Consider the following 12,428-nt stretch of genomic DNA (forward strand, 5'->3'; position numbering starts at 1 on the left):
GGGGAAAGGGAGACCGACATTTAGTGGCTGCTAAACGTCGTCACCCGGCTCGGCAGACATTTCCCATTGGAAACCTGGGGACAGGCTAACTTGAAGTAAGAAGCAAGACTTGATGAAAGTTTAATATATGAATGAATTGTCCTGGGGAGGGAGTTTCCGTTTTGTCCTGCGACACGCGCAAAAAAAAGGGCTTAAAACGCAATTAAAAAGGGATTTTTAACAGAAATCAGACCTTCCAGGCAGCGTGTGGCCCCTGGAAGCAGCCACAGCCGGCGGCCCGGCGAGATCCGAGGGCGGATTTGCCACTTGGAGGAATAAAACCACCCCAAAAGCCCCCTCGTTGCCCAAACCCGCCCTGACAGGAGTGGGGGAGGGGGCGCGGGTGGGCGTGGCCCGGCCGGCGGCCGCCGCCCGCCGCCACCGCCGCCGCGCGCGGAGCCAGCGGCGCCCTTTTGTCCCCGCGCGGCCGCCGTAGCGCCCTCTCGCGTTCCTCCCCCCCCCTCCATCCCGCCCGGGTTGCTATGGCGGCGGGCCGGCAGCGGCGGCGCTGATCTGGGCGGGAAACGGCGCGGGGCCCCTCCCGGTGCCGTCGCGTCGCGTCGCCTCCCGCCATGGAGGACGAGCTCTACCTTGAGAACATCGACGAGTTCGTCACCGACCAGAACCGCATCGTGAGTCCTGCAGCGGCGGGCGGCCGCCCGAGGGGAAAGGGGGGGGCAGGGGGCGGCCTAACGGGGGGCCGCGGCCGTTGGCGGCCTGCGCGTGCGCGCTGTCCCCCCCCTCCCCCCGGTGTCCCCACGCGTGTGCAGCGAGTGGGTGCGGGGCGCCGCGACCCCCCCCCCGGGGCCGCGCCAAAACCTCCGCCTGGGGCTGGGGACGGGGCGGGGGGCGCTGGGGGGGGCGCCGCGGGTACGGGCCCGCCGCGCCGGGCCTGTGCGTGGCGCCGGTCTCGCCGCGTGGGCGGCCTGCGGCGGCGGCTCCCGCCACCCGCGCCGCGAAACAGCCCCGACGCTTCCTGCTCGGGGAAACTTCCCGCCGCGGGAGCAGCAGGTTTCTGCCTGGCTGAAAGGCGAGGCGGGGCCCTGCCCCCAGGCTCTGCCGCCGGGCACGCGTGGGCCCCCGGCGCGCTGTCCGCGCGTGCAAGGAGCGCGGCTTCCCTTCCTGCCCGCCGGCGTTTCGTGCCCCCCGGTAGCTGAGCTTGTTTTGCTCCAGAATTACTTTGAAAGCACCGTAGCGGGAGCTGTGTTTTAGCTCAAGGCGTGAAAGTGTAGGAAATGGCAGTTTTCCATGGAGGACTGAGGCGGTCTTAACCATAATGCTAAATCAGCTGGAAGTTAAAGTTATTACTTAGTTTGTAGCATTTTGAAGCTTTGTCCTTTTTAGGACAATTCAGCAACAGGATAAGCCCATGTGTTTGTTTTTTGTCCCAAACAACTATTTTATCTAGAAACTAATATGGTAAAGTTAGTGCATCTCCTTGATGCAGTTACAGAAACATGAGCAGCCTGTGTCAGACCAATAACAATTCAATTTAACTGTTATACTTGAGTCATGAGAGGCCCTAGCCTAGGGATAAGTTTAAAAAGGCAGATTGGGAGGAGAAACAGGTATAAGGACATGACTTGTCCAGATCATAGAAGAAATCGGTGGCATGTCGGAGTGGGGGGACGGGCCCGGAGTAACGACGGAGTCTCAATATGAGTATGATCGCTCCCTCTTTGTTCAAGCTTTTACAGAGTATATATAGACAAGCAATAAGCAGGTGCTAGCAATAGCTACATGATTGGCTTACAGCTTCTGTCCACACGCATAAAGCGGATATATGATTGGTGCAAGGTTGCTGTCCACGCTCAGTCGACATTTATGGAACCTAGTTCCGTCCAGACTTGTTTACCGGTTTTGTGAATACCTTCTTTTGTAGTGCTCAAGGCCGCTTTCAGGCTCGCTTGCCTTGGCCTAGATTCCTTCCCTTACCCTGAAGACAGGATTGCTCATCCCAATCAAATCATGCCCTCTCTCACTTAACCATTCCTCCACAATTCCCCCTTCTTGTTTATGAGCAATCCAGGCGTGGTGCACTACTTTTAGCAGAGCGGTTTTCAGGCAGCTTAATACTACGCAGAAGCACAAACCTACAATTATAAGGATCAGTAGAATGCGTAAACCTTCAGTAAGCAACCCTATCAGCCATTGTGGCAGATTTCCAAACAGGTTAGTTAGCCATTCGTCTAATAGCCCATGGTTCTGACGGATTTTCCTTGTGTGCTCCTTCAACCATTGCAACTGTTTGTGAATGGATTCACTATGATCAGACAAATTCATGCAGCACATACCTTCAAAATCCTCACAACCATGGCCTTGCGCTAATAACAAAAAATCAATTGCAGCCCTATTTTGCAGAAGAGCATGTCGCAGGCTATTTTGGTCCTCTAGTAGGTTAAGGCGTTGCCTGCTGCTGCCCCAGGCACAAAGAGTTAGCTCTTGAGGATCCCAAGGCAGCGTAGCATTTAATGCATTAATAAGCGCGGCACTACCATTACTAGCAGGCATACTGCTGTTGCACCTCCCCCTGCTATACTCGGAAAATTCGCTTTCATCGTAGCCGGGGATTCCTACTAGGCAGGTTCTAAAGGGTTGCGTAGCGGAAGCTAGCGATAAGCAAAAGGCTTGTTGCCCTGTTTTGTTTGCCCAGGTAACCCACGTATTCTGTCTGGGTTCAATCTTGTGAAGAGTCATTACCACTGGGAACAGTATTCCCAGAATCAGGATCTCTGTCTTCTTGTTCGCTAGATGAGTCATGGCGAGTCAAGACAGGCTTCACGTTCTTGCTGGGTACCCGCACTAGACCACGATCTGTGGAGACACACATATAACCTCGACCATTAAAAACAACAGGGACGGGCCCAGTCCATATTCCGGAGACTGGGTCCCCATACATTACTTTAAACTGCGGTAACGTTGTGGTATGATTAAACTTAAGGTTTTGGTGGTGAATGATCACCGGGGGTTCCTCACGGTCGCCCATGAGACAAAGATAATTTAGGGTGAAGAGCGCACGGTGCAGCCTCTGCTGTGCGTCCGTCTTCTCACCTTTTTGCTTTCTTAGATAATCTTTTAATACTTGATGGGTACGTTCTATGAGCCCTTGCCCGGTAGGTGAATGTGGAATTCCTGTAACATGATCAACCCCCCATCGAGATAGAAATGTCCTAAGTTTTTGACTGACATAGGCAGGTCCATTATCTGTTTTTATGCGCTCCGGCACGCCCAATATGGCAAAGCAGGCCAACAGGTGTTTACACACCTGTTGTGCCTTTTCTCCGGGTAATGCAGTTGCCCATATCATTTTCGAAAAGGGATCAATGGTTACATGCACGTACTTTAATCGGCCGAACTCGGGGATATGTGTGACATCCATCTGCCATAATTCTAGAGCCTTTAACCCTTTTGGATTTACTCCAAGCCCAATACCTGGGCCGTGGTTCCCACATCTTGGGCAGGCCTGCACAATACCTCGGGCCTCACTCTCTGTTAAGGCAAATTACCTTTTTAAGCCCTTGGCATTTTGATGAAACATGTCGTGACTTTGCCTAGCCTGCTGAAACTTACCCATAGGGGGTAGATGACACACTGAGCTAACCAGGCTGTGAGCGAGCTGATTGCCTTGACCCAGCCCCACATCCAGCTGGTGACTACGAATGTGGATAACACAGCAAGCCGCTGTTCGTTGGCCAAGCACAGACCGCAATGCGATAAACAGACTTCCCAATCTCAGGTTCGCTGTCTCCCGTATTAAAGCGTCTTCCAATCGTGGCACTATCCCTGCTACATACATTGAACCAGTCACTACGTTTAAGGGAGTATTTAACCAATTAGTTAGTGCCCACCCTACTGCAGTTAATTCCAGGGTCTGAAGAGAATCCCGGGGCTGTCCTTCCATAATATGTTGCTTCCATTGGTTACTTTCCCACCATACGCATGCTGCACGTCGCAAGCGCTTGCCTGCGGCCGTGTAGACAGTGACACCGTCTGGAAGTGGTTTCTCACTTACTTTGGATTTTTCTAGCCACTGATTTTGCTTTAATACTTGCCACAGCTTTCCCTGCGGCTGGCACGAATGTACCTTACCACCGAAACCTAACAGAGCATCTTGTATGGCCACAGCGTTTTGGAGCCACCATTCTAGGTCAGCCATGCTGACGGGTATGCTAATATCGTCTGGCTCCTGGCCACTGATCTCTATGATTCTTAATCGTCCCTTGCGTATCAAGTCGCCAACTGCTTCGGTTCGGGTCTGGACACTCGTTTTTGGTTGTACACTCAAAAATACCCATTCCAAGATGTTAAATACATCTCTGTGACTTTTGCTTTTGTCAGTGGCATCGACCAGAATAGGGGAGAGAGATTCCCCGTTTCTGTGTTGCCACTGGCAAATGACTGCGTATGGTGAGTCTTTCCCATTGCATATGAGTAAGGATATGGGCAGGCTTAGGAGGCGTCGCGAAGACCATGACAGATGTAGTTTTTCCGTAATGCGCTGCAATACCGCCTGTAGTTCAGGTGTCAGGGTAATCTTAGTAGCAGGATTTGTGCCTCGCAATAGAGCCGTCAGGGGTGCGATATCAGTGTTGGAGATACCAACACAATGCCGCACCCATTGAATATCCCCAAGTAAGGTTTGTACATCATGCAAGGTACATAATTGAGTCGTGAGCTCTGTTTTCTGGGGTCGAATTTTAGACTCTGTAATGGACCATCCAAGATATTTCCATGGAGCCGTGCGTTGGATCTTTTCTGGTGCAATGATAAGTCCCTTTGTAGATAGAATGTCGCTTAATTGTGTTAATGACTCTTCCGTAAAAGACTTTTCCTGGCAACAAAGAATGTCATCCATATAGTGATAGATTATGGTGTCCGGCCATTGGTTTCGAAGTGGCTGCAATGCCCAGGCAACATAAAGTTGGCACAAAGTCGGTGAGTTTTTCATTCCTTGCGGCAAAACAACCCACTCATAACGCTCCGCAGGTGCAGCCTTCTTTACTGCTGGCACAGAAAAGGCAAAGCGTTGTGTATCTTGAGGGTGTAACGGAATGGTAAAAAAGCAGTCCTTCAAATTGACTACCAGTATGTGCCATCCGTCTGGTAGCATACTAAGTGACGGCATTCCGGCTTGCAGCGCTCCCATAGATTGCATTTGTTCATTGACTTTGCGGAGGTCATGCAAGAGTCGCCACTTTCCATTCTTCTTTGGGATGACAAAGATGGGTGTATTCCATGGACTAACAGAAGGCTTGATGTGTCCGGAGGCAAGCTGTTCGGCGACCAGTTGCTTAGTGATTTGCAGTCGCTTTCCAGTCATGGGCCACTGGTCAACCCACACGGGTTCATCGGTACTCCAAGTCAGCGGCGGCGGTGGATACAAGGGAGGTGCGGTAGGCAGTGGTGGGGGAGGAGCAGTAGGAGAAGGTCGACACCTTTCTCCGCCCAAGTCTATGAGGTTGGCCAGAAGCGCGGCCTCCGCCCCTTTCGGGGTCTCCTCCGGACGTACTTCCGCTTTTGCCTCAGAGCTCGGGCCAGCCGGCTCTGAGGAAAATTCCTCTTTTTGGGACGCAGCTGGCAGTGGTGCCGGCTCTGCGCTCCCCAGGGAGCCCTCCCGCGCCTTTCGCATTACCTCCTCGACAGATCGGCGCGCAGGCCCCGTGGGCCCCTTCACCGCATGCAGTCCGAAAAATCTCGCGACCGGTCCCGGTTTGCTCTGGGGCTTGTTGCTGGGAGTTTCCGGACCCAACATTCGGGCAGCCTCGCACGCCACTTCCCTTTCCGCCTTCATAGCTGTTAAAGTCTCTAGCACGGTGTTCCAAAGCGCACGAACGGCTTTTATCTCCTTTTCCTCCTTTTCGCCCCCCTCAATTGATTTTTTCCACATCGTCCCCCCAAAGTCTTGCCATTCGGACACCGAGAACAACAGGTGGGTGTCAGAAAAGTGACCCCAACGCCGTCCCAGCTTGATCAGGTTGTGTAACTGCTTCGCTGGGGCGTCTATCCCTCTCTTAGAGAGGATTCCAGCAAGCAGCGCGGCCGCAGCCTCAGTTTCCATGGCTGCGCCTGAGAGGTGGGGAGCGACCCCACAGACCAGCGTCTGCCCCGCTGCAGTTCAGGCTAGCGCTTCTCTCAGCCGAGGTTTCCCGCTCCCCTCCTCTAGCTGCTTACCGCAGTCTCGGAGATCTCAGTCGAGCTGAACCATCCTCTGCTACCAGAGGGGGGAGTGGGGGGACGGGCCCGGAGTAACGACGGAGTCTCAATATGAGTATGATCGTTCTCTCTTTATTCAAGCTTTTACAGAGTATATATAGACAAGCAATAAGCAGGTGCTAGCAATAGCTACATGATTGGTTACAGCTTCTGTCCGCGCGCATAAAGCGGATATATGATTGGTGCAAGGTTGCTGTCCACGCTCCGTCGACATTTATGGAACCTAGTTCCGTCCAGACTTGTTTACCGGTTTTGTGAATACCTTCTTTTGTAGTGCTCAAGGCCGCTTTCAGGCTCGCTTGCCTTGGCCTAGATTCCTTCCCTTACCCTGAGAACGGGATTGCTCATCCCAATCAAATCATGCCCTCTCTCGCTTAACCATTCCTCCACAGTGGCAGGGCCAGGAATAGAGCTGAGGTCGTCTGCCTGGGGGTAAGCACCGATGCGCTGCGCTCTAGGACTTGTAACGCAACCGGAGATTCCCCTGTCCCTTGTGACAGGTGGGTGTAGCGGGGTAATCTCGGATAAATCCTCAACGGTAGTTTGGGAGAAGAATAACCACTTTTCACAATTAAGTATTGTTTAATTTTCTTCTCCATTGTGAAGCTGAACGGTGCAGGCGTTTTGAATGGCTGTATTGTACACGGCTGTATTTCAAACGGGTGTTTGCCAAAAGGCACCTTTCAGGGTAGGTAGCTTGCCAGTTTGCTCAGGTCTCGGGGATTAAATCTATTCCTCGTGGCACAGTGCAGGAGGTGAATGAGTATCCACGTGCTCTCGCTTCTAATAGCAGGTTTTGCTGTGGATTTCCTGGCGGGACGGAGAGGAGGGGGGAAGGCTGAAGAGTTTGACTTATCTGTAAAACAAGCAAAAGATGGGAGGTTTAATGAGTGAAGAGACTGAAGTTTTCTTACTAAAGTGTTTATTTTATTTTATTTTTTATTTTTTACAGGTAACGTACAAATGGCTAAGCTATACTCTGGGGGTTCACGTCAACCAGGCTAAACAGTAGGTATTAGTGCATCCCACAACCCTTTCCTTATGTGGCAAAGCCTTATTAATTACTGTTTTCGCAATTGTGGTTAGCGTATTAAAAACAGTCCCCCTGGAAATATTTAAAAATCTTGCACGTCCTCTCAGATGTCATTGGTAACGTTATTTAACACGCCTCGCTCACTCCTCCCACAGGCAGGTCTTGCCTTGACTTTAATGAGGGTTGTGCTTTAGAGAGCAGCGCTCAGCTGGGCTCCTTCGTGTTCTTTAAATACGAATACTTGCACCAGAATACATGTCTTAGTATTATTAAATTGTTTCACTTGGTTTTATAGACCCTTTAAAAGGTTAATGTTGTTACAGTGAGCTCTCAAGGATTCTGAGGCTGTTTCTACACAGCAAGGTCATTTTAAGCCTAAGGCCTGAGGGTTGCGTAGGCTTTTTCAAGTCCCGTAACACAAATATTTTCTCACACTGTTTCTGGCTATAACTCGGACTAAAAAGGGTGTGTGCTGTGTACGTGATTGCAGGGTGCTAAGTACAGCATCCTCCGTCTTGTCCAAACTACCTAAATATCAGCTCGGGCATCTAGTGTAGTGAAGAGATTGTTTGGTCCACATGTGTTTGAACAATTTAGATGATGAGTAAATCTGAGTGTGCTTCAGTGATGGTGTGGACCTGACTGGACAGCTTTGCTGTGAGCAGATCTGCTCATCTAGTAAACTACGAGGAGCCAGAGAATTTTCTGCCTTGGAGAAGGTGGCGGAGACACCTTGTCTTACCCCTAAAAGCAGCTTGGAGATGGAGAAGTCCTGTGGCATCTTTGCACTTAAAACTGTGTCCTTGAAGCTGGAGAAATGCCGGATAACTCCAGTGATAATAGCCATATATACATCCTAGTGCAAGGAATCATCACTGCATCCAAAACTGGAACTTGTAGCCTGTGTGAGCTACTGTGACAGCCCAGTTAGTGGCATTATTTAAATAAATGAATGAATAATATTAGTGGGTCGTGCTGGATGTGCCGGCATAGTAATTGTAGTCTGTCCCACTGCAGCAATGAGGATCTTTAGGTATCTATGCGAGATAATACCACACAGCCCGTGAGGATGCTGTCTCTGTTCTGCAGCATAGCTAGGGCAAACTCTCATCATAAATCAGTGGTAGAAGTGGGAGCAGAAAGCTTGAGTCTTAACTCAACCTCCTAATCACTAATTTTGCTCCTTCTAGTTTCTGATCGCTCCATCAGGGGAAGTAATTGGGTTTGCATATATGCACCTGGCAACGTGATCATGTACCAAAATCACCAATTCTTTTTGTCAGGCATTTCAGAGTGCTGGGTCATGTCAAAGGATAAACTTTTCTCAAGGGGAGACCTTGCAGAAAGCTTCCTAGAGGATTTGAGAACATTTTAAAACAGCTTTTAAAGCTTTGAGAGCTTATATTCATTTCACCTTTGGTTTATATAGTTGTTGGAGTGTTGGATTCTTCAAGGGGACAGATGAGGAAGGTGTCTCAATAAGATTCAGTTAAATAAACACAGTTATTTTAATTAGGATTAATGTAAAATGTTTCCATGTCAAACTGGTTTTGCTCTTTTTATGTAAGCTTCACTGAAAGGGTGGTGACAGGCTCTTTAGGTGATTAACACTGGTTTCCTTTGTTGTGCAGGATGTTGTATGATTACGTAGAAAGGAAGCGAAAGGAGAATTCGGGAGCTCAGCTTCATGTCACCTATTTAGTTGCAGGAAATCTCATTCAGAATGGACATACTGTGAGTGCTTTATTTCTCAAAGGTGTCTGTGAGCTCTTTGTTCTTGTGTCTTCCATCTTGTTTTGTAATCTTTGGGTCAAAAGCTAAACTTGCTCTCTTTTTCCAGCAACAAGCACAATGTACTAGGTCTTGTGTACCTGTAAAAAAGAAGGTGGTACTTTTGTCTGAAACTACAAACAACGAGAAGGAAAGATCAATTGATTATGATACGGCAATACAGTGTTGAATAACACATCAAGGTTTTATTTAATTGATTTAAATCCTTTCCCCGATTATCTCTCAATCCTATCATTATTACTAGACATCAAGTTTCGGAAAACAGTCTGGAGGGGCCCTTGTGAAGTCAGCTAATCTGTTTGCCAGGATCTGCTGTGCAGTGAAAGCGTGTAATGCTTGGAGAGACCTTGTAATTCCATTAAAGTTGTCTTGTTAAATAAAGCAAGTTTTCTAACCTGGTGTATAAGAGAAACGTAAGTTTGTGTATCATATTTAAAATGAATTGATTTATTAAGCAAAGGAGTCACTAAATGTAATTAACACATTTGTTGTTTCTAGTCACTGCTTGTCAAACCTTCAAAAATGTCATCTGAAATTTCAAATAGGTACCCCAGAGATTTTTGAAAGAAGATAGGCAAATTAAATGCTTTTGCCCTCCTGAGAATTTAATAACCAAACACTAAATGCCTTTGATATTCAGCTAGATGTCTATCTGTGTCTTTAGATACCCAATATCTCATACACTACAGTCCATAGCCTTCATTTAAAATTAGTACATCTCAGCGTGTCCTGGCTTTTATTTGTGGACTGAAAAATCAGTCCTTTTTGGCTTTCTTATTCTTAAATAATAAGCTGGTCCACATGTATAGAACGTTCTGTTTACATCTCCAAATTTGCCTGAAACTGAAGGTAATTATTCATTGCCTGTTTGTTGTTCTGTACAATGGAATATACTTGTTTGATACTATACAGATACTGTTAGGTGTATAGTCTGAATTAACCTTGGAGGTTTTCCCTGATTTCCTTTGGAAATAACAAGGTAGACAATTTTGTTGATACACTGTTTTGTTTTGTTTTGTTTTTAATTTGCCATAATGTATTATTCAAAGCAAATAAGCGAATTAAAAGTTCTGACTTAAATTACAGATGTTTTTAGCTTCAATCTTAGCAGTTTATGTATTTTTTTAAGTAAGAAAGATCTACAAAACTGAACAAGTGAAAGTCTGACTTAATTTTTTTGCTGTTTTTAAAGATCTTATTTTTGAATACTACATTATATTTTAAAATGTACAATCTGAGCAGCTGCTAAGAAAAATGACCTGCAGTGGCAGTAGGTTTTTAGGGACAGAGATGAAACAATGCAGAGGTTAAGAATACCACGCAGGAAGAGCTTAAAGCTCTCTGGGCTGAGTGTCTAACCACTAGCCAGAGTGGGTGGGAGGAGAGCTCAAATCCTGAAGATATTTCTAGAAGACGTGTGGGCATTGGAATAACTGACAGGTAATATTTGGCATAAGTCAGTTATTGGGGAGGAAATAAATCGGAATGCTTCAGAACAAACCCCGTTTCTTCATGAGTGCTTGCTGGGAACCCTGCACTACTGCCTGCTGTCAGTAGGTGTAGCCACAAGGCTGCGGATTCAACTGCAAGAATCATCTGAAAGGAGATGCAGATAGAAATTTGTCATAAATAGGTCCCAGCCTGTCTTAAGCGCTGCATGCCCTTTGCTTTTCTCCTTATTACTTTTTGTCAGGCTCGGTGAGGCCCTGAGGCACTTGATCTTTCTTTACTTTTTCAGATTGGCTCCATTTTCTTACCTCTTATCTTTTGATGACTAGTCCGTCATCACACAAACACAAAAAGTTAATGGATGGAGGTTGTCCAGCCTGTCTATTCAGATACTCTCTACATCAACTGCAACTTGTTGAATGCCATAAATCAGGTGTAGTCCTTGAAGGCTGAAGAAATTACGTGCTTTGGAGCATACTTTCTGGAAACATTCATTTCTGGCTTTTAAATTAATGCTTAATTTCTCATTGTGTCTGGCTTCTCTGGTGTGTTGTCTGTGTTACAATTCACAGGCAATCTAAGTATATATGGCTAGTGTGGGCTGGTGCATCAGGTTTCAAGCTTATTTTGTTGTTCTTCTTCTTGTTTTCATTAGTGCTTCATTTCCCACTGTCAGGAACGGAGGATAGAATATTTCTGTAGTGCTGTAGCGATCTGTGAAATAATGCACTAGAAAAGTAGGAAGACAGGTTTAAAAACTAGTAGCTGATGACTGTTTAAAGGTACTGACAGAATTCTGTGCAACTGTAAAGCCGCACCTATAATCTGTAGACTTTCTTGTTCAATAGATAATTGAAAATACCAGTCTTATGTACAATAGATCTTTTTAGATTTTAAGATTGAAATTATTTTTCTAAATATAAATATACTTTTTTTTGTTTGCTTGTTTTTTTAAGTGCCACAAGGTTGCAGTAGTGAGAGAGGATAAACTGGAAGGTAAGCAGATCTTGAAAATCATGCTTTTGGAGCTTTTTTCTTTGAAAGAACTGCAAAGTGAGTAAAGTTCAGAACTTGCTGTCGGCACGCAAATGCCTAATCAAATTGTTGGGTTCAGATGTGTACTTCTTGTACTAGCTTTTTCTTAAAACTTTGAAAATGTGAGCCAGCATCTGTGCAACTTCACAAACTTGTGATTTGGGTCTGATTTTTATGTTCCACATTTTAGTCAGTGATAGTTCTTATCCTCCTTCCTACTGCTGACAGACAGTTCCTCCTTAAAGGCAGCAGTATGCAAGGAGGGTACAGCAGGGTTTCACAGTTTTAGGACAACTGTGAGCCTTCAAGCTTCCAAGGATGCTGAAACAGGTCATTCTAATTATTGGTTAAATGTGTTTGCAGTCTTTTCCCTGAGAGGTCTGGGTATTAGTTTAACATCCCATGAGAAAGTTCCCTCTTTTTACCCTTTACTATGAAAGCAAATATCCCAGACAAAAGAACCACCACTATAACGCTGCTTCGTGAAACTGCTCTCCATGCACTGTCAGTCTTTTTACTATCTTTCCAGGTCTAATCCTGCTAGTAAGATCAGACCCATATCCATTGAAACACAACTGCAGGCTATTCATTATTTTCAAATAACCTCTTTGGTGTTCAAGAGCGTACTGTGGCTTTTGTGACCTTAAGTATCAGTATTAATGATCTAACTTTGCTTGAAAGACTCGTGTTATTTCCCTTTTTGAAATTTTAAATGGATTTCTAGCTAAGCTGTCTTCATAAGTGTAGTAGATTGTCAAGCAACGTAACTACTATCAGTCACGTTTGTTGAATTATGTGTGCTGTGTAATGTTCTGTTTTGCTTTGGAGAGAAAGATTGTTCATGTTTTTTGTATTAGAAGACAGGCCA

General features: G+C 46.6%; 1 protein-coding gene across 4 annotated transcripts in view; it reads left to right on the forward strand.

Annotated features, from left to right (window-relative positions):
* Window positions 1-515: 515 nt before the first annotated feature.
* POLD3 (DNA polymerase delta 3, accessory subunit) overlaps window positions 516-12,428 on the forward strand; it is a 33,842-nt gene continuing 21,929 nt past the window's right edge. The window contains exons 1-4 of one of the 4 annotated variants that reach the window (XM_067307073.1): window positions 516-671; window positions 7,205-7,260; window positions 8,917-9,019; window positions 11,482-11,521. In XM_067307073.1, coding sequence (XP_067163174.1) covers window positions 612-671; window positions 7,205-7,260; window positions 8,917-9,019; window positions 11,482-11,521 — 259 coding nt within the window. In that variant the 5' untranslated portion in view covers window positions 516-611. Of the gene's footprint in view, window positions 672-7,204; window positions 7,261-8,916; window positions 9,490-11,481; window positions 11,522-12,428 lie in introns of those variants that run through there. The other 3 variants (XM_067307295.1, XM_067307222.1, XM_013942300.2) reach the window with 3 other exon arrangements.

This window comes from Apteryx mantelli, chromosome 1, assembly GCF_036417845.1.
Source record: "Apteryx mantelli isolate bAptMan1 chromosome 1, bAptMan1.hap1, whole genome shotgun sequence".
Taxonomy (NCBI): domain Eukaryota; kingdom Metazoa; phylum Chordata; class Aves; order Apterygiformes; family Apterygidae; genus Apteryx; species Apteryx mantelli.